Source organism: Ornithodoros turicata, unplaced genomic scaffold (genome assembly GCF_037126465.1).
Source record: "Ornithodoros turicata isolate Travis unplaced genomic scaffold, ASM3712646v1 ctg00000843.1, whole genome shotgun sequence".
Lineage (NCBI taxonomy): Eukaryota > Metazoa > Arthropoda > Arachnida > Ixodida > Argasidae > Ornithodoros > Ornithodoros turicata.
In genome coordinates this window covers 138936-166420 of record NW_026999404.1, presented here as the reverse complement: position 1 = coordinate 166420, position 27485 = coordinate 138936, and the positions used below count along the sequence as shown (strand labels likewise).

At 44.3% G+C, this 27485-nt stretch overlaps 1 protein-coding gene and 1 long non-coding RNA gene across 2 annotated transcripts in view; one reads left to right on the top strand and one right to left on the bottom strand.

Moving 5' to 3' along the window:
* LOC135375231 (uncharacterized) overlaps nt 1–15062 on the top strand; it is a 131650-nt gene extending 116588 nt beyond the window's left edge. Inside the window, exon 3 of the long non-coding RNA XR_010417189.1 lies at nt 15042–15062. This is a non-coding gene — a long non-coding RNA (uncharacterized LOC135375231). The remainder of the gene's footprint in view (nt 1–15041) is intronic.
* LOC135375230 (2-oxoadipate dehydrogenase complex component E1-like) lies at nt 12840–27310 on the bottom strand. Its single transcript, XM_064607959.1, has 22 exons — nt 26930–27310; nt 26517–26631; nt 26298–26433; nt 25794–25907; nt 25579–25690; nt 25028–25125; nt 24872–24935; nt 24614–24687; nt 23946–24220; nt 23791–23866; nt 22934–23125; nt 22376–22477; nt 22172–22303; nt 21253–21373; nt 21039–21175; nt 18975–19131; nt 18807–18907; nt 17956–18057; nt 15503–15760; nt 15243–15306; nt 13102–13187; nt 12840–13026 (listed from the first exon to the last, which is right to left on the bottom strand). The coding sequence occupies exons 1-22, from the start codon at nt 27030–27032 to the stop codon at nt 12925–12927; spliced, it is 2721 nt and encodes a 906-aa protein (XP_064464029.1). The 5' UTR covers nt 27033–27310; the 3' UTR covers nt 12840–12924.
* Nucleotides 27311–27485: the final 175 nt, after the last annotated feature.

The window sequence follows — 27485 nt, the reverse complement described above, 5'->3', positions numbered from 1 at the left end:
TTTTTGTATTGCGAACCTGCGCCGTCCGTGAAGTAGTGAAGTTTATTGACATGGGGATAGTCTGCTCTTATTCTGCGTGTCAGCTCTGTCTGAAAGGTACAGACCACGGCATTATCGTGCCGTAAGCAATCTGATATCACAACGAATGTACGGTGACGCAAGTTCATATCACCAGGGAAGCGGTTGTAAAATACCATGCAATGAATGGTGGCCTGTCCTTGATCCCAATAGAAAGATTGCGGAGTGTACTGTACGATAAAGCAGTAGTTTTCGGCAAAATCTATTAGGATGACACCTTCTTCAGGAGGGAGCGAATCTTTTAGCTTCCGAAGGAACTCTGATTGTTGCTTTGCCGCGCAGTGGTGGTATTTCAGTGACTCCAATTTATGCGTCAAGTGATCGACAAAGTCGTCCCGACAGGGACTTTTCTGTCAGCCACAGAGCATTAAAGCGTATTACACGTATGTTCATGTGTCGTTGGGACTTGCATCCCAGAGAGGAGATCTGTATCTCCTCTAGAACCGCTATCTCCAAAAGGTTCCCATCTCACTATATCTTTGCCTTTTACAAGCGCAATAAACTGGCGGCATATGCAAAGCTGACAAACGTGTACAGCCTGTGGCATGCTGCCACCTGCACCGCAAGCTACTGTCTCCAAAACCAGGCAACTGTCAATGGAGCACCAGGATAACAACCCCTTTTCACTGATAAATTTTCAACTTTGTAGACTACGTATATGATGCACGCAACTCTGGGACGTCATCTTGGGTTCCTTGCGCATACTTGAGTACTGAGCAGGACCATTTATTTTTGTTGCAGACGTTTTGCTCTTGTACAGCACGTATGAAAATGATAAGAGCAAGGTGTAAGTAAAAGTGCTTTCATGAGGCTATATGTTTCGGCCAGGTTTGTAATGCAAAGTATCGACTCGCGTTGCTATACTGGTGGAGGCAGTTTCCTTACCTGTCGCGACATTGGCAGTAGGTTGTGCATGCACTAGACCGGTGCCCACAAGTCAAAATTATCGTTTTTGGCATCGTGCGAGAAGCAGCGGCGTATCTGAGCTGTCGCGTTGCAGCGCCCCTGGCCCGCCATGCTCACCAACGCTCTCCCTCCACCGGAGAGCGCGAGCGCCTCCGCGTAGTATGTTCAGCGAAAAAAATATTTTCTCGCGCTTATCAAAAAGTACCTCTTTAGTTTTTTTATATGTTTTGGCTGAGGGTTTCCTTTACGTAATGCATACCAAATGACTGTTCTATGACGACCGCTTCCTTTTCAAAATTGGCCGTAAAAACGTCAAACTTTGCGAAAATCGCCAGGTTTAAGGTGTGCCATGGCAAAAACTACTGTATTGACGGCTTTGAAAACCAGCTGGCTTGTAGAATGGGTCCTCGTGAACGGCCACAAAGTTTTCAAGGATTCCAGCTGTTACGTAAAGTATATTTAAAAACTCGCAAAGTCGCAAGAAAAAGCGCCGATAGCCGGGGCGTTTTAGGGCATTCAGAGTTGATATTTCTTAAAAATTTCTCCTTCAACACATTTTTCGAACCCAGTCGTCTGTTTCAGCACCATAATTATGCGCATAACGCGAGCGATGCACCCGCCCGATAATTTCACGCATACTATGGTTTTCGTGCTTACCGAAAACTTTGACTCCGAAAAAATGACAGGGGCTCAATATTCACCAGAAAAACTTTGGGAAATGTCTATTATTACCATATGGTATCCACGATAATTTTTTGGTCGAGAAGTGCGGGGGGTCGAGCATGACCTTTGGATCATTTGGCGTGGAATGACCCAGTTGTGTGATTCGATTCTCCCAAAATCTGATTGCAATTGTGTACCGCGTGTTACGATGATTAGAATTGTAGACTCTGCCTGCGCGTCATGCTTGCAAAATCCATCACATGCATCGCGTCATTTGATAATAGATTCCTTTCAACATATATTGTCAACTGACCAACTGTTTGAGAAATATACACACTGTGCAATTTAATTCATAAAATAAGCTTTCGCAAAATATTAGTGATCCTCTTTTGTAAACAAAGATCGATGTAACATGTCTCTAACTCAGCGGCGTATCTAGGGTGTGGCAGGTGTGGACAGGTGCCATGGGCGCCAGGTGAACAGGGGCGCCATTATGTGGTCGGGTGTGAATGTGCCAGGTCGGGCACTCAACTTGGCACATTCATAAATGATCTAAAGCACCCGCCATTGGGGAGGTTGTAGTGTGAAACCTAGTGCCGACCACACGAAAACGCATCCCCAAGGACATCATGTTAACCATGTTGCCATGGGCGCAGGTAGCTCTAGATACGCCACTGCTCTGACTTTCAATTAGCGATTCTTCTTCTACAATTCTATCCTTCGGACGTCGTCGTTGTACAGCGTGTAGTCGTGTAAAATCTCTTTGATTGTTAGCGCTGATTCCATGCGAGGATCCTTGTACGTAGTGTGGAATAAATGTCTCCTTAGCAATCTTCAATCTATACATACTAAGCTGTTTTCGTTGCGATGTGTAGAATACATTACATTGATGACAAATATTACATTTATTATTTCAGTTATACACTTGTTTATTTCGATAAATTACAGTTCTTTTCCAAACTCTGAAGTTTTAGTTTGTTGTCTTGATTGATGAATTCCGAAGACATCATATAGTTTAGTCTTATTATTGGGCGCCTGAATCCAGCATTGATTAACGCAGGCGATACGTTGTCGCCGTGTTTCAGCAACTTGCACTTTGTTGCGATGAACTTGCACAGTCTCTTATTGATGTTTCCTTTCTTTGTATGAAGATTCTTGAATGGCGTACAAGAGAGTATTAGATGAAAATCGTCCGGTGGTCCACCGCAATTGATATGTTCGTAGAGTTTCAATAAGTGATGATACATCAGCCCTTGTACGACAGTATTGAACTTCTGTTCATTCGACATCATTGCAAGAACTGGTAGAAGAAAATAATTGTGTAGACGCTTTAGTGAAACATATCACGTGATAAGATTGCTTTTTTTTTACTTTCCATTTCAACTGTTAGGTGTAATTTCAACAGATCCATAATGAATCGTGCGATATAGACTGCTTGTATATGATAATTTGATCTGATTGCTTTCTTGATTAATGCAATGCCCATTGCAATGGTTACAATTACATCTGATCTAGTGTATTTCAATTCTTCGTTAGCAAACATCAAAAACTCCACCATCAATCCTAGCGGCCCTTCCGATATTGACGTGCAAATATTTTTATAACTATTGTAGATTCGGCATACAAGTTCTTGGACCTTCAATTCCGTAATTTGTACCATATCTCCGAATACGACCATGTCTAAGACGTATTGAAATGCTGTGAAAATAGAATCATTTCGTTGCTCTTCTGTTTCGAAGCAGCTTTTTATCATGTCCTCCCATGACCTATGGTAACGAGTACAAAATCCATCCATCTCTTCGCTGAAACTTCCTTGTTGTGTTTTGTAGTGTGCTTCTACACTTAATTAAATCATATCGGTGCTCATTTTATTTATTAAAAATTTATTATGTTCTCAGGTTTAAAATGTTATTAATATCCCCCTGCCGTGAGAATTATGAAAATCAATTTACAAAAAGATGTGATGAGTAAGAAAAACGTGTGCTTTCAATGATTCTACGTACAAGACCGCGCTAGAAACCTCCCTTCCCTAACTTGACTTGCAGGAGCGAGTTTATGGTTTTCAACTGTACATTGTGTACCGCAAGACCATTGTAGAATTCCCCTACTCCCTGCGGGCGTAACCTTAACGAAAGTGTATGGTAACTTTATGGCTAGCGGCTTCCCTCTCTCACTTTGAATCCACTAGTGGGTCCTGAATGAAAAAGACTTGTTTCTGTGATGTATTTGCGCTGCGTGGTAAGGAAAACGTTTGCCTAAATTAATTGTTGCTTTGACTTTGTTTCAGATGATCACTCGATTGATATTAATAAAAATATTCTACTAGATGGGAACGTGTTTTGAGCTGTGTGCGTTGATTTCCGCTATAGAAAGCTTTTACAATAATTTGCATTTCAGATGAGTTGTTTGTTTGTGGCTTCTGCGTGTAGAAATTACTGTTGAAAAGTTATCATTAAAAAATGATGTAATTAAATTTGTTTCTCGTTTTCGAATTAGTATTGTTTCTATCACTGAATAAACTTGACTTTCTCTCTTTGTTTCAGATGTTCACTCGATTGATATTTTGTGAGTTGAGAATAATGTATGCATGATAGTTGTGTCTGACCTGAAATACATTAAATGCAACGTTTGTCGTTTTGATTGAGTATTGTTTCCGCAGATGATATTTCTCGCTTGCTTAGATAATGTTTGTCTGAAACCAGTTTGCACTGATATTGACCTCTATTCATAGATTTTTTGCTTGCTACTGTTTGTTTTTGATAGAATTCTTATGGTGTTATTGGGAATCGAATAATGTTAACATCTATTTGCGATAGTTGATCGATAAAAAAACTTCGCCTCTGTGCACCAGTCCTAAGAATATTTCCTTTTGGAGGAAAGAATGTGAAAGAGAGAGAGAGAGAGAGTTCCCCACCCTATAGGTTGACAAAGGACGTTCGGTTTCTTCGCTTTGCGCTGTATAGAGGGGGAGAGAGAGAGAGTGACCCCTCACCAGGCTGAAGTAGCAAAGATACTTGCTTGGTTGTACTGCGTATTGGATACCTCTGTCAAGGTAATGTTTATAGTGCCTGAGTAGGACGAAAATTGTATATTGTTCGACTGGATTAGGTCGCAAGGATGATTTTATGATAGTTCAAAAGATAGATTACTTCCATTTCAATTCGTTAAATTTGTAATGTTTCTTGTTTGATAGTTTGTTTCGATATTATTTTCCTCCGTGTGTCTGTTGTTTACACGTTGGCAGATGCGCCGTTTAGAGTGTTTCTCTGCTATTCAGTGTTAAGTCCGCGCATGTTTATCGTTTTGATACATTGTTTTTCCATTATTTTCCTGTGTGTACCTCTTGTTTACGTGTTGGATGGTGCATTGGTTTGGCTCTCTATTAGCTGTTGATCGTGTTTCTCATTATTTCCTTGCATGTATCTATTGTTTACGCATGGATGATGCGCCGTTCAAAGTGTTTCTCTGCTATTCAGCGTTAGCTCTGTGCTAGTCGCTGTATTAAAATCGTCATGTTTCTCGTTTTGATAGATTGGTTTTCAATTATTTTCCTGTACGTATCTCTTGTTTGGATGTTGCATAGGTTTGGCTCTCTATTAGCTGTTGATAGTGTTTCTCGTTATTTCCTTGCATGTGGGCTATTCACGTCATAAGAAATTGATTAATTGCGTCGTGTTGGAATATTCAACTTAGCTTCCCATATTCTTTATTATGTGTATTGCGTTCCTTCTTCTTCTTCTTCTTTTTTTAATTCCCCCCCCCCCTCAACTTGGCTTCCCATATTCTTTATTATGTGTATTGTGTTTCTTCCGTTTCATGTTTTTGGGTGGATTTTTCTTCTTCACGGAGAGTCACAACATAATTCCTGCCACTATTGGCTTTAATATATTTAATATTGTACTTTTGTGTATGGTTATCGTTTGTAAAACTATATTTGCATGTAAAACGTCCACCGCGGAGCTGTTGTAGCGGAAAAAATTACGAATGAAGTCGGCCCAGGGTGAAAATCGTGAATGAAGTATGCGCAGGTGTAACGGCACCAACGCTTGGTGGGGCTGCCGGTGTGCATGTTCTTACTTGTATGCAAACAGACCACCGCGTAGCTGTTGTAGCGGAAAAAATGTGAATGAAATCGGCCCATGTGTTGTCAGTGTGCATGCCCCTACTTGCGTGTAAACCGCCTACCGCACCGCCTGAAAAAAATGAGAGAAGTCAGCCCAGACAGAAAAATTGCCAAAGAAGTCTGCCCAGGTGTGACGGTATCATCGCCTGGCCTGCATCGCACGGCCTGGGATGCCAGTGTGCATGTCCCTACTAACAGCACTGGGAATTGGCGAAGTGAAATGTATGTCCCCCTATGTCCCGCCTTGGGATAGGAGGAACATGGTCACATTATTTAGCTATAGTTTTGTGAGGACGAAGAAGAAGCCGTTTAGCCCTAACCAATCTCTCTTGGTTGATAAAGGGCAGAGAGAGAAGAAGAAGAGGGACGCCACGAACGCTCGCGCTTCCATTGGGATTGTTCTGCTCTGCTCAATGTCGGCTAATGCGCCTCGCTTGTCCGTTCGGGACCAAAAACTTTTGATTGCCATTTTCATTGCATCATTCATCACATTGGTCGTCATCTACACATTGTGGCTGTATCTAAAACCTGGTAAAGGCACCGACAGCCCCAAAGATGCCTTCTGCTGTCCAGGTCTGGAACGCCTTCTCTGGCAGTCTGCCAACACCAGCATTGACCCCTGCAAGGACTTCTATAGCTACACGTGTTACAACTGGGACCTGGCAGAGGAGTCGACTCTACTCGACAAATTGTTGCTCCACGAAGTTTACATTCCAACGTACACCTACAGCAGAGCCAACAGCGTTGCGAGTCGTACCATTGCGGATTACTACCGTGAGTGCCTGGACGCGGTCAACGGAGTAAGCATGGGGCTCGAAGATGCTGTCAAAGCTGTTTTTAGGGCATTGAGACCGCCGCCTAGCCCAACAGCCAGGAACATGTTTAACTTTCTCATGCGTGTCACTGTTCTGTACAATCTGGTGCCTGGCATCGAGATCGCTCCCAAGAATATCGGTAACGAAGTACACCTTGCGGTCATGCTTGATAGCAGGAGCGGTAACAGTTGGCATCACCCGAAGCTACGTTTGTTACGGATAGCGGGACTGGCTGTGTTCAACGAAATAACATCACAGAACGTAGAGTTTGACGTACTGCAGTTGATAGTAAGCATATCCTTCGTCAGCGGGCAAAATGAGTACGTAAGCAACAAAACCACGCTCGGCCACATCCTTCCCAACGTTGGCCTACCAGACTGGAAAAGAAATTGGCAATTGTTCAGCACCATAGACTTCCCGCGACAAGTCATTCACAGTAACTTGACATTACTGCGGCGGTACTTCACTTATATTGTCAACGGACCTCAACCGGCCATGTTCGCATTGCTCACCGTTGAGGCGGCCGCTCAGTTGTGGTACGATCGGTACAGCTTACAGCTGGAGGCCAATTCGGACACGGTGGATATCTGCAGAGCGTTGACCTACAAGTTAGACCTCCTGTGGGACATTGTTATCGCGGAGGCGCTCGCGGATCTACACAAGGATGACAGCACTCGCACCATGTACGGCGAAACAGTCGAAGAAATAGTTCGCCGCGCTGCGACACTGTTCCCAGCCGAAGATGTCGACGTTATCCGTCTGCGACTCGCGAAAGCCCGAATATATTTCCCTCTGGACCTGCACCTTACAGACACCGCGCCCCCTGTTGATGTGACTGGCTTCTGGAGCAAGAAACTGGCCTTGCTGGAACACGTTCACTCTGTGCGAGCAGACCAGAAGAGATTCCGTATTCCTTACTACCCGTACGGTAATTTCAGAAGTAGGAACTCGTGGAAACAAGTTAGCCCGACGCCCATGTTCGTCCTCTCACCCGCCATGTACATTGCGATGAACTTCTCTGCGGGAGCTGACCCACTGGTTAACATGGCAGTAGTGGGAAGCTCCTTTGCGTTTCTATGGGAAAATATCGCCTCGGACCTGACAGGATACAGCCAACCAACTGCCCTCGCCCTCGAGCAGTTTCGAAACTGTTCTGACGATCACCGTTACGTGGTCACTTGGAGGTTCAAGATAGAAACCGTCGAGGCCATCACGTCCAGGCATGGAAACTGGCGGACGGAGATCGGCTCTTGGAGTGCCGCTAATATGACCAGGAGTAAAATATTCTACATGAGTTTGGTACTGAATAATGTATGTGGCGGGAAAACGAGAGATAAACTGCAAGCTGTTTCGATGAATAAGGTACTCTTGGGTATTCCCGACTTCGCAGAAACGTTTGGATGCACTCTCCGCCCTTCCGCCTATTTTACTGACTGTGTGCTCTCGGTGTAGAAAATACTAACGTTCCTATCGGAACAGAATACACGCATAAATCTTACGCCAGTTGAGCAAAATACAAGATCATATCCATTCAGAGTTCCACTGTCGTTTTCTCATGTCTGTATTACGTGGACTACGCAATTGCTCGGTTCGCGCAATGCAAACGCTCTGCTACCTCGGTACTACGTATGTTTATGTGAGGGCCCTCACATAAACATGCGTAAACATGCATACACTCCATGCGTAAACATGCATACACTCCCGGGAGTGTAGCGGAGAAGCGAAACTATACCGCGACGGGGAACTACTACTAGGTTCTATAGTAGCAGGCCGTGGTATGGTGGTATGCATGGTGGTATGGCTTGGCTGTATGCACTGTCTGGAATCAAGTCCATGCCCAATCATGGCCTAGTTCCCGCTTGCTGACGCACGACGCGACGTCTCTTGCAGGCGGCGGAAGTAGACTCTCATATCCGGCGTTCAGCGTTCTGGGAGAGATGCCGAAACAAAAAGTTCGACATGCCGAACTTTCCCCACGGCGTTTCGCGGCGTTCGCGAGAGCTCGCGAGACCGATGTTCTCTTGGCCAATGAGGTGATATGTCGAAACCACGCCTTCTCGTTTTATCGTCTGCTGGTTTTCGCCGTTTATTGTTGCGGCAGTTTTTTCGCATTTTCCATTACGCTTGCACCATTGAGATAATTAAAAGGTTGATGAGCTGCTGAAGCATCGAAATGAGAGGAAATGCGCGATTACTACATGAAGGATTCACAGAATGCACTAAAAGGAGTCCGGACCGATGAAGTGTCCCGAAGGGTCTCCTCAACCGCGAGACATAGCAGCGAGCTCAGTGTAGTGAGAGCATGAAAGACGCACTCTTCACCATTCGCGCCGTGACGCTGCGTCGGGCGTCAGGGAACTGGGCATATGATTCGCGACATGCCAGAACTCTCGGGGGCAAATGTGAGATTAGAGCCAGTCATTATTTAGCCACCCTCTTTTCTTACAAAAAAAAATTCAATAAGAACGCACTATACATAATCAAATATTGATATGCAAATGAGCCGATCCCAGACAACAAGATGGCGTCCTATGGACGTCACGGGACATCTTACATGGGAAATTCAGGATGTCATGGGGAGCTATCTGTGGGATGTCTTCAGGACCTTCAGATGAAACATATCCCAGTACATCCGCAGGAATGCCTCAGGTGTTCTGATTTATGTGGGGCTCTTTTGGTACACCTAGAGTAGGTACAGTGCAGGACAAAGGGTAACACGCTCTGGGGCATTCCTTCATCACAGTGACGCACTAGCAGCGAATGGTACTCTTCGGACTTGCAAACAGGTGACTGGGTTACCTACAGGGTGTGGCAACATCTTCGGACACATTTCGTAGATTCGTTAAAAATCGTATGCATGTCTAATAACAACGAAATTCAGTACACCACCTTAGTTTTGTGAGAAGTTTTCAGAAAGTACAAACTTTAATTTATACGGCAACCGTGTTCCGAGAAACGAGTCGAAGAATATCGGAGACCGTGCATTCTGAATGCCGTATTACCACTGTCGCTAGGCGTAGCGCGGAAGCAGCTCTCTGTTCCACGCCGTACCGGGTGCTATGCGCTGTGCGCAAAAACGAAACTTACCTTGGGTCACAGGCACAGCGGCGAACAGCGGTGAGGATAATCCACTAGTGATATACCCTGATATTGTGGGAAGCGGGAAGGTTAACAGACCACAACACAAAGGTTAGATCGTTGCATTTCAAAGCTGTACGAGCGTGGTTATGCTGAAGGTGATGAGCTGACCACCACGTTGACCTCATGATGCTTGCCTCCAGTGTGATATTGCACAATACAAGAACAATGATATGAGAAACAAGAAGAGCAGCAGGTCGGATAAGCCTGAACTAGGAGTAGATGAAGCGAGCCTACGAAGCAGATGACAGTGTCGTCTGCTTCGTAGGCTAGCTTCATCTGCTCGAGCAACGAGGAGCGAACGATATCCGAAATTTACGACAGTCTGCTTCATTGCGCTGGGGCCGTGATGATGTCTTTCGTGTCACTTGACGACATTTTGCAACTTCAGTTTCGTTTTCGGGCACAGCGCCAAAACACCCGATACGGCATGGAACGGAGATAACTGCTCCCGCGCTAAGCCTAGCGGCAGCGGTGTATGGCATTCAAAATGCATGGGCTCCGGCATTCTTCCACTCGCATCTCGGAACATGTTGGCTGCATATATAAAAGCCAGAGCTTTTTGAAAACTTCTGACAAAACTTCGGTAGTTTACCAAATTCCGTTATTATTAGACATGCATACGATTTTTAACGCTTTTTCGAAATGTGTCCGGTCCCATTCACTGCTAGCGGGACACTCTGAACAAATATATGCGCCAGAGCGTGTTCTGTATACCACTGTACCACCCTATCTGTTCTTGGCAGCTGATCTACATGTGCTGTTAGTGCTACTTTTGTGCAGTTCAATCTTGCCACAGATACAGATAAATTATAGAAAATATTTATTATTCTATGCATCATAGGCGGAGAGTTTTCAATCTGCCGGAGGGGGCAGGGGCACAACGTCCCCCCCCCCCCTTTCATGCACAGAGGTCGGGTAGGGTGTCTGGAATTCCGCGTTGCGACGTTGTGAGGCAAATTGTTACAGGATCTTTATGGTCCCTCGCATGAAACACGCGATTCTTATGATATCCCTCGAAACTTTCATCTCGAGTGTCAGCTGGGCAGACTCCCCGGAGGGGGCCTGGCCCCCCCTGGGAAAGTTCCGGGGGGGCTCAGGCCCCCAAGCCCCCCCGCAGTCGGCGCCTATGCTATGCATAGTGTACAAAAGCACATTATGAAAAAGTACACCACTTCGTGGAAGGGATGTGCGTGAGACACTTATGCGTGTAGGTGTAGTGAACTTTTCTTCTTTTTTTTTTTGAGACGCATCATGTTGGCAAAATTAATCCACGGGTCGACCGCTGTGCCATCGCATATATTCATTATAGTTTTGGTGGTGGCGGTGAAAGGTCTCGCCATTGCCGACCTCACAGAAGTGAGCAACATCGCGACTATCGCCCGGGGGATGTGCGTCTCGGGCTGACTTCTACGGGAACTGTGCCGACATATGTCTGAATGCGTCCGAGAAAAACTCCGGAAAACCCGAGCATAGCCGGCACCGGGATTCGAACCCGGGTACCTCCCAGTCTCGACCATTGTTGTCTCGCGACATAGAGTCACAAGTTATCGTTGCCTTTGTTTCTTTTTCGTATCCCCTACAATGGACAATGAGTGCGGTGTTAAAAAAAAAGAAATTTAAAAGCTCGCAAGACAACCAAGTCCAAAAAGTTTTACAAAAAATCTTGGCGGAAACAGCACCGCAAAGGATACTGCCCCGACGACCGTATTATAAGCAGCGTAGCCAGAAAAATATTTCTGGAGGGGTTCTAAGGGAACCTTACATGGGGGAGGAGGATTTTACCCTATTTTTTCTTTCCCAAAAGCACTACCAAAGGTACAATTTGGGGGGGGGTTTGAATCCCCCCCCCTCCGTCCGCAAAACCGACATCACCTACAGTAAACCCTCGTTAACTCGAACTCGCTTATCTCGAAATATCGGTTATCTCGAATATTTTTTGCGTCCCGATCCATGTCCCAATGCTTCCTATATATTTGGGCCCTTTTAAGTCGAAGCTTTTTTTTGCCCGAGTACGGATATCTCGAAATCCCATCACCGGTAGGTCTGCGTACCTACGGCTGATAACGTGCATTCTTCGGTCCCCCAGGCTAGGTCAAGGTCAAAGCCTTTCAGTCCTAGTGACTCACGCCTCACGCGCCGCTAGCTGTGGCAGGCAGACAGCACTCCCCTTTCCGCCCAACGTCATTCCTCCTCCTCCTCCTCCTCTGCATTCGTCCGAGTGGTCCGAGCATCTCTCGTTTCGTTCTTCGCGGCGCCATGATGGGTGAACAACGCGCATGAAAGTCCCTGACTTTGGAGCGGAAGGTGGCACTTATCAAAGGCCTGGTAGCAAGTTCATCAAGCCAGTAGCATGAACTGTTTCATTCATGCGGGTTTCTGGTCTTCCACCGCCGTACCGGAGCCAGCAGACCACTTCAGTGGCTGTGATGAATTGTGCAACGACGTGATGCGCCTCGCATGTTTTGGGGAGAGTGACTTAGGACTTCAACATCGAGGACTATGCGCTTTACGACGGCGATGTTCCAGTAGCGGTGAACTGAGTGATACAGAAATCGTCGAGAGTGGCCGCGGTAGTGACGTGCCGGGAGGAGCGTCTCGTGCGTTGCATTGAAGTGCTTGAAGATACTTTCTTGTTCACAGACGCAAATGCCAAGCAGATTGCCATTACGGAGTTATTTAGTCTCAGATGATGTTGAAAAATAAATGGTTTCGGAATTGTTTACGAGCCCTATTGCTGTAGGAACGCTTTTTTTTTTTTTACGTTTCATAACATAGCGCATTGTGGTAACATCGTGGCCACGTAATTTTCGCTGTTCGCTTAACTCGAAACCCCGCTTATCTCGAAATTTTTTCCGGTTTTTACGACTTCGAGTTATCGGGGGTTTACTGTATTCACAGACGGAAAAGGTGGCAACCCTAGTTACATCTCCATTACTAGGTAAGGCTTGCAGGAAGCAAGCTTTGTTGAATCTGCTGTGGGGTCCCTTTAGAAAAACCCGGAAGAAGCCGTGTGGGACCCGTATGAAATTATATCTGACCTGTCATTTTGGGACACCAAATTTTCATAATTTCAACGACAGCTTTACCAAATTTATCGCAAGATCTGACAGGACTAACAACACGAAAATCAATCTATTTCAACTTCAGAAAGTCGCGGCTGTACAAAGGTATAACTTGAACTGCTTATGTTGCATGTCTTCAACTGAATGCCCTGTCAAGGATCTGCTGAACCTCCTTCTGATGGACTTGTCCAATGCCTACTGCTGGAGTGCCCAAGTGTCCTCGTCCTGCATACCGCACCTAAAGGACAATTTGCAATCAATTTTCAATGCCCGTTAGGTTGAAAACTCTCAGGAAGCTGACTGAATGCCTTACCCGTTTTCCAACAAGATTTTCCAGGCGTGGCCTTACAAAGAACCATGGACCCATGTTCTGATGTTCCTCCTGGCACCAAACCCAGTCTAACAAGGAATCACACAGTCAGTAAAATCACTGTGGGGTAATTGTTTGATTCTAGACAAGCATAGAGTACAGCAATATGCGTTTCAGATATTTTAATGGGTAAGAAATATGGTAAAAGCAGTTGACAAGAGAAACAGGGTAGCTTTTTGGATAAACATGTCCAGTAAAGCTAGATGGTGAATCGTGCTTTGCTGTACTCGCATTATCATCTATTAGCAGGGTTGGTTACCAGAGACGAAAAATGTTATGTATCCGATTTCCACAAGAAACGAAAATAGAAACAAAAATATTTTCATTACCTTTACCAGAAACCAAAACAAAATCCAAGCCTGGAAATGGAAACAGAATTCCCCTACTGTTCCTCTTAATATGCATGTAATTACAGAAACATTAAATACCCAACTTCTGCAGGAAACACAAATGGAAACCACTACCAAAAATCATCTGGATACGTAAACTAAAAACTGCATTACTTAGGTACCAGAAACAGAAACGTTAGTATTTTCAGTAACCAACGCTGTCCATAAGTATATTCCATTTCGGCTTTCTTTCTGTCCCTTTAACTTTGCACACCATCTGAAGGTTAAAGACAAAACTTTAGGGGGCTCTCTACAACGGAAAGGTCCACAAGGCCTTGGGTGTAGTATTTGCTTCGGTGACTTTTTGATTTTTATTTAATTATTTTAGTTCATTAAGTAAAGAAGCTAATAATTTGTTAATGCGTAAAATTATGCCAATTTAGTTCATTAAACCCTACACCAAACTGTAATGCCAAAATGTTACATGAAATTTCTTAAGCGTCACCCACGAAAATGATCAGATGGACGCAAGATGTATTATGTATGCAACTATAACATGTCCATCCCAGAAATTCGTTAGCAATTTTTTGGATTTATAATAACTTTACAGTTGTTCACCATGAAAATAAAAACAGAATTGAACTGAATAGTTTATTTCCTTGCTTGCGTGCTGCACTTGTTGCACCAGACAGGCGCCACCTATGTGATACGTAGGGTCCGGTTTTTTTATTCTCGACATATTTTTAATTTAAAAATAATAATAATAATAATAATAACAAAGCTATGAGAGCAGCATAGATGTCATTTTTGTAGTTGAGTTATATGACCAAGTGGACATCCTCTTGAAGAGAGTACCTATGTAAATACAAGATGAGTAATTACCAAAAATTCATTAATTAATTACTCTTTCACTTGGGGATTTTGGGCAAAAGTGAGACAGCAGAATGGGAGACAATCCTCGTTGAAAGACATTTCATTTTTAAAAGATCTTGAAATGCGCACGTGAGTTGAAATATCCGTAGCCGAATTTTGTTATGCAAATGAGCCGAAACCGCACTTATCGGAAGCACAGGGAGGGTGGCGCTCATTTCACATCAGAGGGCCACGTGCTGGAGTGATCGAGATGATTGTAATAGGTGCTGATCTGCTGGCCAGATCAACCTCCTTGGGACCCAGATAAGCCTCCATGAGCAAAGGTCCTACTCTCCCGAGGCACAGCGATTTTGGTTTCGGTTTGGCATAGCAAAATTTGGAGACGGATCATTCACAGCAAAGCGCTCGTTTCAGGAATTTTAAAAGATAAAATTACTTTCATCGAAGGTTGTCTCCCACTCTCCTATCTCACTTTTGATCCAAAATTCCCTAATTAAAGAGTTTTGTTAACGAATTCTAGGTAATTGTATCGTTTTAAAAGCTACTTCAAGGCCATGCTGGTTCCTATTTCGTGTGAGAATGTAATAGTGAACTGAACTGATATACGTTAGTTTGAAAAGATGTGCCAGCAGACTTTGTAATGATCCACTAAACTGAATTTTGTGAAATGTTCTATTGCAGGTGGCACATCGGTTTCCTCCGCATACAGCTATTATGTCAGCACGTTTGCAGGTCTCGTTTCTCATTTCTGTTTTGCTCTATTCTATTCGGTTTGAAGGGCAGGAGAGTGCACATGACCTGAACATAAATGGAAAGGGGGAAGGATAATGACAAGAGCATTATATCATATTATGCAGCAATGGAACACAACACTGTGCATACCCTTGCAGGCCTTGAACTTGCCAAGTTCTTCTGAAAGCTCCTTCGTTGGGAAAGGACAGAGAGCCTGAAAAGAAGATTAACAAATGCACTTCATTGGAAGCAGCGTTCTCTCTGTGTCACAGAGTACACGTGTTGTATACATGGGCTGCAAAACCCAAAGACACAAGAGTCTAAAACAGACATAGCGGCAAGACGATTTGGTTATAAATAGAGCGCAACAGACAACCATTAGCATAATTATGTCTCAAAGCGAAGCTTACCTCCAGCCTGACTATTGCAATTTCTTTCTGTTTCTGCAGAGCTTCCCTTTGCTTGGCAAGTGCATAATAATGCTTGCCACTGCAGAGTAACACCTTTGAAACCGTGCTGCAGTCTCCTCCAGTCCAGAGTGGGTCACCAAGTACAGGGTGGAATGTGGTTCCAGGTCGTAGGTCGTCCAGCGGTGACGTTGCAGCCGGTAGACGGAGGATAATTTTTGGCGAGGCGACCACCAGTGGCTTGCGGAAGTTACGGACCATCTGCGGTATTATGGATGTCGCGTTAAATTTTGGGCATTCCAAAGCGTCTCGTGTGCTAACAGTGTGCCGTTTGCGGGTCTACGTTATAATTAGGGCCTGACTTTTTAGGGTTAAACCCGTATCCGCCCGATAATTACCCCCCGAACGAAATCTGTAAAATTCGGGTTTAACCCGAACCTACCCGAAAACATCTGGGTCGCGTGGCACACTCATAAGCGTGCATTCAAATAAAGTTTGATTACATTGCTAAACATTAGTTCCATGTTAAGACAAATTTTTATTAAACAAAAAAAATCACCCGAATACACCCGAATTCCTGATGACAGAATATGCCGTAACGGGATTTAACCCGAATACACCCGAATTTTCAAATAAAAAATATCACCCGATATTTACCCCCCGAATCTGGCCAAAAATAAAACCCGAAAAAGTCAGGCCCTAGTTATAATTACATAATGGGTACCACGTCTGCGGAGCCTTCCAGTGTGGTTTGTCACTTAATTGTGGGCGTCGAAGAGGAAATTTTAAGAGCACAGGCTGGATCCAGGGGGAGCAGAAATGGAAGTATATTCTTGGATTGAAACTGCCCTAAAGCATACGACAGTACACAGTGTACTATGTGTGGCTCCTCTCACAGGGGAAGGTTCTTTGGGTTGGACCGTATAATTTCACTATCGATCTCCCCTCATCCCCCCAAATCCTATTTCACTTCATGCAGTTTCATAATGATTCATTCTTCAGTTTTGTATGTGAATAGTAGAGCTGTGCGAATATTTGATATTTCGAATATTTTTCGAATATCTGGTGCTTTTCGAGTGGTAATCGCAACCTATTTTCAGTATCCGAAATAGTACTGAAGCATGGTGTAGTTATCGTCAATCTGCAAGTGGGCTTCGCCTCATTACACCCAAGGGTTAGGTGAAGCCCACTTCACGTTATCGCCATTGTCCGTTTGGTGTGCGGCTCCGTTCTGCAAAGTCGGTTTCACTTCATTACACTAAACTGTTACGTTGAGCCCGCTATACATGGCTTACAATACTCTGTCGCTATGGTCTACAAATTTCGTGAGCTCATGGCAATCACTATACTGTGGGCATTGCAGGTTCCAGTAAATGTACTCCCAACTTTGAGAGTCATGTTCAGTAACAGATGGAAATATGTGCGGTTTCCAAAGAAAGTACAGGAAATTAACAATATAAACATAAAAATGAGAAGGTGCACACAAAGCAGGCTGCACGGAAGATGTTGACGAACTCTCAATGCAGTTCATCCCACTAATGCAGTCTACCATACACAACACAGAGGGATCCTTCTCTCAAGGTATGTTATGTCGGGTGAAAAGGCTCACAAATTCGGACCAGAACATCAGCGAATGAGCACAACACCACAAAATATTTCACCATGAGATATTCAAAATTGTTCGAATTGGGCCTTTGCTGATCATTCAGATTCGATTCGCAGTGCAAGTGAAATATTCATAAGCTCTTTGCAATGAAAATTTTGCTATTCACACAGCTCTAGAAAAAAAAAAGTAAACAGATTGGGAGGCAGTATAACAGTTGGAAATTATGCACAACACCATCGCCGCTTTCTTTGCCACTGTTTTCTGTGTCGCTGTCTGCCCACAGCTCACTGTGCTCCGTCCCGTTCAAAGCGTTAGATAAACCATACTTTTCAAAAGTGTGCACGACGTCGTCATCAGGCACATATTGCACCAAGTGTCCAAAATCCACCGCAGTGGCACTGTTCTTAATCTCTCCCTGTTGCTTCAGCCATCTTTTAACATATACTTCTGATACTTGAAACCGCCTTGCCACCGCTAAATTGTTGCTATATTGAGTGGCGAAAGGTTCTGAAAGTGTCCGAAGTAAAATTTAAAAGTTGGGTGTTTTATTTAACTAATGAGCATATGCAAAAGAGCCACTCACGGCTCAGTTCTTGGTCGATGTCTCAGGGATGCTCACTCAAAAGAAAGCTTTTTGATAGCGCCACGTGTTTACAAATTATTCAGATGGCAGACCTTCATGAAAAACCCGGTATAACCAAAGTGAATAGCTATACAACGGATCCAAACATATAGCAGCACACATACACATATACTATATAATGTATGTACGTGATACATGCATATGGATCTTTGTGTGAAGCCTTTGTAAAATGTTTTCACCAATCGTAGGTGGGAATCGTTGCATCACCTGTCTACGTAAGAGATGGAAATACTGCGCAGGGGTCGTGGGGTTGACGAAGTGAAAGTTGACGTCATCGCCATCAACACCATCTTCTTTGCTGTCGGTCATCTGAAAAAGATACGTTAATCAGCGAGTTATACTCTGTGGCTCTTTTGCAGGCCACATCATTTCGTGCACCTCGGACCTGATACCTCAGTACAATCTTGCTAGAATGATATACCGTATTTACTCGAGTATTGGACGCACCCCACAATTTCAGCGCCGAAATGCGGGCACTTTTTTGTCCTCTGCACATGAAACGCACCCCAACTTTGTAGCATGGCCGGATTGTCTGTCGCTGCATCAGCCAACGTATCGCGGTCGCACAGCCTCTCATACCGCGCAGGAAACGAGAAGGAGCGCCTGGCCCCAGAGTGATGAACAACGAATGTGACGGACATAGAGAAGTATTAAAAGTATTTCGTCCACGCTTGATGGAACGGAAGACAATTTGGTGTGGGAGAATTGCGACGTTCGATTCCGGAGAGATCGTCGCGGATATTTCGAAATATATCACAACGTTTGATTACGGGGAGATCGCCGCAGATATCTCAGGATAAAATGGGATTTAAGTGTACCTACCTTAAGTGTTGGGCTCCAACTTTCCCCCGCGTACTGAATGCACCCCCCTGAGTGGCGCGACGTTTTGTGAAAACAAATGTGTGTCTTATACGCGAGCAAATACGATACAGTCTGTAACAAAAGACCTTAGCGGGTAGTGTTTGGACATAGCAGTCCTCTTTATGTTTGTTTAGTGTCACTATCATCATTTTAAGTGACCTTCTTTTATTGTCATCATGAGGGAAAGGGAAAAGCACCTGAAGGAAGCGTTCGATACGACAGGATGAATGCTCTGGACCAGCTCCATCAAATCCATGTGGTAGCAGGATCACCATTCCAGACTGCAGGAACCACTTAGCTGAAATGCACACAATTTAAGACTGTTGTCCTTTTGTTGTAACACAATGGTGTCGTCTGAGGCTCACTTTCACCAGAAGTAACAAAAGTGTCTATGACCACTTGAGCACTGTTGTGAAAGTCTCCAAATTGCGCCTCCCAGATGACCATGGTTTCTGGAGTTTCCAGGCTCATACCGTAATCAAATGACATTACAGCCTCTTCTGAAAGTGGACTGTTTACAACCTGCAGACATCAAGATTGCTGCAAAATGGTGATTGTTATCGTATACGCTATAGCACGCTTGCCTCTTTGATTGTCATAACTTTTTTTTTTCAGTGGAGGCTGTTTGCATGAGTAACTCTATCCACAAATTAAACATCATACATTAGCATAATCAAAGGAGACACAATGTATAGCACGACCTTCTAGGTTATAAATACCATGTGGTAATCGGGAACCCCTATGAGGAGCCCGTCCGCACGATCCGCTAGGAGCGCTACACATTGGCCCGCGAGATCTGCATCATGATTGGACAATAGAAATTTGAATTTTGAACGTGCAGAACCAAACGTACGACTACCGTAGCAGACGACAGGAACAGCTATGAAAACACGCAGAATGATGATGATGATCAACTTTAGAACGAAACATCACTCGTGGGACATCCATCGCTTGTACAAAAATACTAAGGTAAGCTGAAGTACAAAGTATTGTAGAAAGTGAGAGCGCAATAACCGGGCCGATGAGCAGCGCCACCGCTAACCTCCAAATGCGGCGCTGGGAAGGGGTGCCTATGACATGGTCGCTATAGACCACCCTCTGTTTACAAACATGTGACGCCATGAGAAGACCGATTCGAGGTTATGTTTTGCTGTGGTGGGCAAGAAGCGGGGGAAAATGCATAGGCTGATAAAGCTGATAAAGATGGGCTGATAGTGCCCCCCAGCATGCTTTGCGCAGTGGCATTACGTAAACAAGGATGTAGCGGCACAGGTAGTCTGTAGGTCATCTAGTAGGTCGTGATCAAGAGATGTGACTGTGAGCTACAACTATAAATGTTCTCCAGTAGGCTTGGTACAATAAGCGGGTTCTGGATATCACGTCTCCTTCTCCATTCCTGTCATCACAGAGTGCTTCAGTTGCTCTTCGGCAGTGAACTATGTATTGTGCCCCGTACGCCCTGTTCTCCACTGCATTTAACTGTCGCACTGTGGATGTGCGGCCACAGCTTAAAAGAGCAGAGACGTGACATTTAATGTTTCGAAACCTTGTGTCAAGCAGCCCATCAGGAATCTCCATGTAAAATATTTTCACTGTGCAGTGTATTGCCACTGCACAATTAAATTTACGACAACATTGGGAGAAAGCAGCCTCGTACGGATGGCTCGATTTCCTCGGGTGATGTCGGCAGCTCCCCATGTAATTTTTTTTCCTCAGCTCACGCGCTCACACTAGCTTCTGCTGCATCGGTCTACGTCACATATCACCTGATAGGCCCCGCCAGGAGACAGCAGCAAATGTATTGCTCATGTCACAACGTATGTCCTTCCCTGGTTCATTTACATGCCGTTTGAAAGAGTGGAGGATTTTTTTTCCAGAGAAGGAATTCCAGCGTACTCTCAACATCTGGCATCACTGCTCTTGTCACGTATTGCATCAAGTAACAGTCAAACTACGCCTCTATCTCGCGTGAGGTTTTAGATGCCATGGTCCACGAGGAATAAAAATGACATCACAGTTTTGGAATCAAGAAAGGATGCGACCGTCGGTGTTGTGGCAGTTTATGTTAAATTAAAAGTTAAGCGTAAATTTATGTTGATGACCCTTAATTTAATTACCCACCTTTATTTTGTTTATTTATTTAATTATAATTAGGATTATATCAAATAAAAATTAAGATAATTACATTATATTTTAACCCTACACCAGACCGTAATGCCACATTACATTAAATTTTTTAAGTGTCAGTCACAAAAACAATCGGAAGGACATAAAGTTATAAAGTCAAGAAAGACAGAAAGACAAAGTCAAGCCGCACAGGCATCAGAAAGTGAAAGCCTGTGAACTGCTGTCTTGCATAGGGCTCCACAAAGCCTCGGATATCAATCAGTGCAGTAGCCACCCGACTACAACTTTACTGGCGGGCTTACCTCATACAACCCTTGCTGTGGAACCATGTTGTTGAGAGGAACATACCTCTCTTCGTTTGCTCTATCGACAAGCATGGCATGCCTCTGGCTGAAGGTGCCACGCCCAACGTCCTGGCCAGAGATGCGTACGTTATAGCCTACATGGTTAAGTGGCTTTTGTATTTAAGCGTGCTAACAGGATGAATACAGGGTGCTTTGAGTCCGGAATATGCACCTTGATAAAGTAGCGATCCAATAGCAAGTGCCTCGGCTGTTGCCCAGTCAAGATTTGTTCCTGCTTCGATTTTTTTCTGTCTGTCTTGGACCAGTACCTTCTGCAAGTGGGGGTGAATGGTCTGAAACAAAGAGAGTGCAGAAATGGCATAAATGTGCTGTACGCAGTCATTGCTTGTGGCACTCGCATGTGTAATTGTGTGATACATGGACATTACACTCGTGGTTGCTGTGGTGGTCGGCTGCAACATACTTGATGATGATGATGATGTTGGTGGCTTTCCCTGGTGGCTAGACTAGAAGAGGGCTAGAGAAGGCTAGGGTTTTGGGTTTTATGTGTTTCGTGAAAATTGAAAATCTTTTTTTTTTTTCAAAAGCCTTAAAATGGGGTAAAATCGGACAATATCGAGTCGAAAGTAAAAAAAAAAGGCACTTGTCATCTTTCAGATAAACACGAGAAGCCAAGCGGCTGCGCTGAATGCGCAATGTGTAGTGTTCTCTAGTGCCCGTATTGGTGGCTGAAGTTGAATTTTGGCAAGTTTGTTCTTACGGTCTTTCGCGGTTTTTACCCCATGTGACGATGATGTGAATTGGGGAGTAAAAATGCACAAGTGTACGAAGTTGGGGTAGTTTGTATCTTGACATACTGTTGAATGCAGCAAGAAACACACAAGGAAGAACGAAGTTGACACCACGGCTGCTTACTCTCAACTGACAGAAAATTTATTTCGAGACGGACAAGGAAAATAAAGCATTTACGATGAACAGGTTTGAAGCACGAATAAGATCCACTGTCCCCCCCCCGACTTCAAAAGGAAGTAAAAATGCACCGGGATTTAAACCTTAAATACAGGGCTGTAAACATACTCAGGTACTTCCACAATTTCCCAGAATTCCCAACGGAGGTGCGAATTACTCACGATTTCAGGAGGTACTTCAACGGACTTCATTCCAATGTACTTGAGCAGGTCCACGGGAACACCAGTGTCCCAACTTGTGATAGCAGACGGGGCTTGGCTCAGACCTTTCCAGCGTCCCTCGAGAAACTTGAACTACGATTGAGATTGAAAAATTGAATGCCTCATGAATATTTTCAATGCCTTCGGAGACCTCGTACCGCTAACCTTTGTCACGTAGCTATCCACTTGCTTGTTATGACTGTTAAGAAACTCCATGTAGTCACTCACAGTCTTGTCCCACTCACTTTTCTCCAGCGTTCCTTCTTCCTGCAACGTAATCACATTATCATCACATTACATTATATTTAGGGCCTGACTTTTTCGGGTTTTATTTTTGGCCAGATTCGGGGGGTAAATATCGGGTGATATTTTTCATTTGAAAATTCGGATGTATTTGGGTTAAATCCCGTTACGGCATATTCTGTCGTCAGGAATTCGGGTGTATTCGGGTGATTTTTTTTTTTTTTGTTTAATAAAAATTCGTCTTAACATGGAACTAATGTTTAGCAATGTTATCAAACTTTATTTTAATGCACGCTTATGAGTGTGCCACGCGACCCAGATGTTTTCAGGTAGATTTGGGTTAAACCCGAATTTTACAGATTTCGTTCGGGGGATAAATATCGGGCGGATACGGGTTTAACCCTAAAAAGTCAGGCCCTAATTATATTTTGTGACTTGGGTTGAGGGACTGCTAGCTGTGCATAAAAGAAAGTCACGTACCACAAGTTCTTTGGCGTAGGTGTTTGGCACACTGTCTCGAGCGTGGATAACGTCGTACATGAGAGGGTTCGTGAATGTCGGGTCGTCCATCTCGTTATGCCCCCAGCGCCTAAAGCACACCATGTCGATGAGAATGTCTTCTCCGAAGGTCTCTCGATACTCCAGGGCCAGTCGCGCTGATTGAGCTACTGCCTATAAAATGCAATGTTTCACTACTATCAGCATGATTTACTTACTGGCTAATGCTATATTAGTTCCTTTACTAAGTCAGACACGTTCCAGAGAGCGAATGTCATGCAAGAGCTAAAAAGACGTGTATGTGGGATAACCAGACACGTCCCGTCGTTTTTGTTAGTTTGTTTTTTTGCCTCAGTGAAGTCCTGTTTTCACGAATGGCAAATAGTGTTGGAATCAATGTGAAGTGCGGAATGCGATACCTAAACAATGTTTACTCCTCGCACACACACACACAGAGCTTTTTAAAACATGCTGTGTAAACGTTTCCTACCTCAGAATAGAATTCATTACTTTTTTACAAAAAAAAATCTGCTTTTTACTTGCATCTTCATTACTGCATCCAGTGTGACATCCACGAGCATGTTTTGCATGGAGCTGGGTGCACAGAAACCTTTGTGTTGCTGAATTTATCATACTTGTAGAACAAGGCAAACTGCTGGTCTAGACATCATCATCCCCTCTCCTCTGGGGAACAGATAGACCCAGTGCTTTTTACAGTGTTCTCTCCCCACCCCCGCTCCCATGTCCCATATTCTACCTTCCACACCATAGTCATATATACGGCAAACAAATAACTTAAACTGAAGGTGCCGAAGAAGAAGGTTGCTTTACGTAATCACCTCGGGGTTATCACCATTGACGTGAATCACCGGAGCATCAATCATCTTCATGATATCACTCACATAGGTGGATGACCTGCACACATAACAAGCGAAACCAGGTAGATATTGTGTCGCGCCATACCGGACGGCTTCTTTAACTCTACACAACTTACCTGCCGAAATCTGGTGGAGTAGTGAACCCAATTTGATTGTTCACCACAAGGTGGAGTGACCCGCCGACGGTGAAGTTGTTGAGCCTCGCTAGAGCTAAAGTTTCCATTATCACGCCTTGTGCCTCAAACGAAGCATCACCATGGACTTGAATGGGTAGCACAGGTCCGCCACCCGATCCGTCGGCTCGTCGTCTGACCCACTTGTCGTGGTAGCCTGATGGATCGAGGCTTTGAAGTCGGGCACGAGCTTTGCCAACAGCTACAGGGCTCACTGCCTACGGAGAATACACCAGCATGCAGAAATGGAAATAATCGATGGGTCCCCTGCGTTGAACCCATAGGTATTTGTGCGCCCAACAAAAGCAAAACAGCAAACTTACCATGATGTGCTCATGCATGTACAGCTAGGGACAAAAGTTTACAGAACACCGGGGTGTCGCGCTTCTTCATCGGAGTAACATCCTAGCAGCAAACAGTAGTGGTCACTCATATTGATGGATAGATGGAATAGACAGTCTCTCGTATTTTTATGTGATCTCTTCCTGATAGCTGCAGGGGGCTGCTCCGATTAAGATATACACCAGTGCCATGTTCAGTGAGCTTTTGTCCCCAGCTGTACAAGACGTAAAATAAAGCCAAAAGCCCCGATAAGCTTGTAGCAAACTCACCTCGAGGTGGGACGGATTTGGAAGCAAGGTTACATGTATCTGCCTTCCGTACTCTGTGAGATCGACTGCTGTCGCTGCGAAGTAATAAATACTCAGTCAACACGCACAGAGTGAAAGCATGAAGTCAATACACTATGCGAATATAGGTCAGCTATCTGTGCAGCTCCCCGATTTTCCTCTCGCCCCTGTTGCCAGTGGAGCAACCTGATTGGTACCCTCTCCCCTGGGGTGAGGCAAAATGTCGTAGCACATTCTTACCAAGGTGGGACAGCACATCTCCAGAACCCTTGATGCCAGCTGGTACTTCTGGCATTCCTTTCATCTGTAGATATATTCATATGGATGGGAAGTCAACATAACAAGACAGCACGGACAGCATGCAAAAGTGGTCTGCCAAGGTTGTGGGACTCTGACCTTCTGGAGCACTTCAACAACCGGGAACTGTAGCAGCCCCGTGAGGAGGTTGAGGCGCCCTCGATGCGGCATTCCGATGACGACGTCTGTGACATTGGCTGTAAAATAAAAATGTGTCGCTACAGTGACTGCATTTTAAAAAACAGTTACTGTGAAGTAATTTTACAAGTACTTCATCTTCACAAATTGCACAATCATAATTTTTGTAAATTTTAGTCAGCTTTCATGAATTTAAAATCCCACGAGATATTGTTAACAACGACAGGAAGCTATAGAGAAATTGTTATTTGCTACAAATGGGTTTTGTAAAGTCAAATCAACCCACTGAGCGCAATTTATTGTAGCACCATTTTAGCAACACTTGTATCACTGGATATCAATTGCACACTCATTCGAACAGCATCGCGTCGTTTCAACCGTCGTTCTCAACCCGACAATCTAAGCTTGATCGTCGATGTCAAATTATTAAGACTGTGAAGTTAACCACTTTTACAGGATTTTTGTGTCGAGTTTTATTCATTGCGATCTCTTGGGAAGCACCCAATACTGACACTGTGGAAGGCACCGGAACAGTTCGTAGAAGAACGCCATCATGCTCTCCGCTCCTTCCCCGCCGTACCGTTTAACCGTTGAGAATTTTGCAGCCAAAAAATTGTCGAAGGCCTAGAAAAACAAGAAGAGGCTGTGACACATTTCTTTAGAACCTCTCGCAGAGAAAGCATACACCAATGTCGTAACTGTGGAGATGTCATAGAAACAGCATAACCTGTGACTTGAGAAGAACTTCCGCGAATTTCCTGCGCATTTCTGGTGGTGGTCTTCCTTCTGCAAGAAGAGATTCGTAGCGCCTGGCAAACCACGTTTTCTTTGCGTCGTCTGCCTATTGTGAGGTTAATGATTCATAAGAACAGTGAAGCGGGCAATTTGGTTATGACATGGTGCAAACAACACAGGACAACCGCCTACCAACAGGGAGCTAAGATATTCAACCCTAGCTACTTTATGAAACTCTCCTCAATAACCTCACAAGATCTGGAATGGAATTTCTTCACAATAGATAAGAAAAGACATGTTACGCGGATTTCAAGAAAGGTAACCAACTGCAACAGCCGTGAAAATACCATGAATAACCTAAGCTGCACATATCTGCCCAATACTTGACCAGTAAGAGACTGTGTGCTGCTTGGGCACAACTAGATGATACTAGCAGTTGTCCTGTGTTGTGCCTCGTTTTATCCCAACCCATTCTTAGAGGTCCTTCTTTACATACCATGTACATGAATTCCAAACCCACTGGACCGCAGTACGCGTCTTTGAGATGGCTGACCAGCTCCTCCACAGAGACTCCAGAGAATTTCTGCGTTGGCTTTAAGCCGTGACTTTCTGGGTCTAGAGCTCTGACATGCCTATCCAGGACGGGGTCAAGATACATGAGAGACTGACAATTATTATCACGTGCACTTACATGGGAGTAAAATAGATGTCTTACTTCATGGGTAGTGTTCGTACAAGAGGGTTGATTGTTGCTACTTGGTGACCCCATGTCCTATATGCGTTGATCAGTGATGATACTTTGGGGCTCTCTTCAGAAAGGTTTTGCACCACTGCAAATGCACAGGAGTGTAAGTGGACAGATTGTCTTAGGATTGTCTTGGGCGCCAATATATACATATCTCATACATCTTACAGTTTTATTTTGTACAGCTTTTTGCTTCTTTCACTAACAGATTCAGTATTATATACTAATAATAATATGTATATCTACTTTGCTTGAACTTTAGAATCAGTATTCTTTAGAATCAGTATTCCACATAAACATACACAGAAATAGACAGCATGACTCTAATGTTCACAAGGTGTCGATCAACACGAAGCATACCTCCAGAGGTAAACATGACTTACAGTAGTTCGGATAAGTTTCATTGCTGCACCGTCGTCGTGGCGGTTTCCACTTGAAAAATCGTCTGCTAATAACGTATGTTCTTCCGCAACTAAAGCAATGCATGGTTATACCGTCCCACAAGGATAGTGCCCTTCACTGTTTTTGTTGTGGTACGCTCAGTGACCCCATTTAGGTCACTTTAGGAAAGCAACCTCCCCGCTTTTCACCGATCTCACGGACTGCCAAGCGCGGCCTTGAGCAGGAATTCTCAGCGAGCAGACGTCTCGGCGTTGTCTGCCGTGCAATCAGGCAGTTATCTCTGGCCCTTGAACCCAGATGTGTACCTGGAGTGTAACAACCTTTATCGTAGCTTGCATTTATCACCGCGTGAAACTGTAGCAACCCTAACACCATTACGAAAAAAGGAAAAATGTGCGCCAGGGTTCGGTTTCGTTATAGCTTTTTGAAATTTCTGTGAGGTTTTTGTACTTCTTTGTTATTAAAACTACTAGTGCGAAAGAATCATTAAGACATTCTGGCAAAAACACCAAAATACGCGTTTCTTTAATTATTCTA

Coding starts and splice junctions, on each gene's coding strand:
- LOC135375230 (XM_064607959.1), bottom strand. CDS start 27,032: ATGCATTGCTTTAGTTGCGGAAGAACATACGTTATTAGCAGACGATTT. Junction 25,908..26,297: donor GTTTGGAATTCATGTACATG/GTATGTAAAGAA, acceptor ACCTCACAATAG/GCAGACGACGCAAAGAAAAC. Junction 18,908..18,974: donor TTTTGTTACTTCTGGTGAAA/GTGAGCCTCAGA, acceptor TGTGCATTTCAG/CTAAGTGGTTCCTGCAGTCT.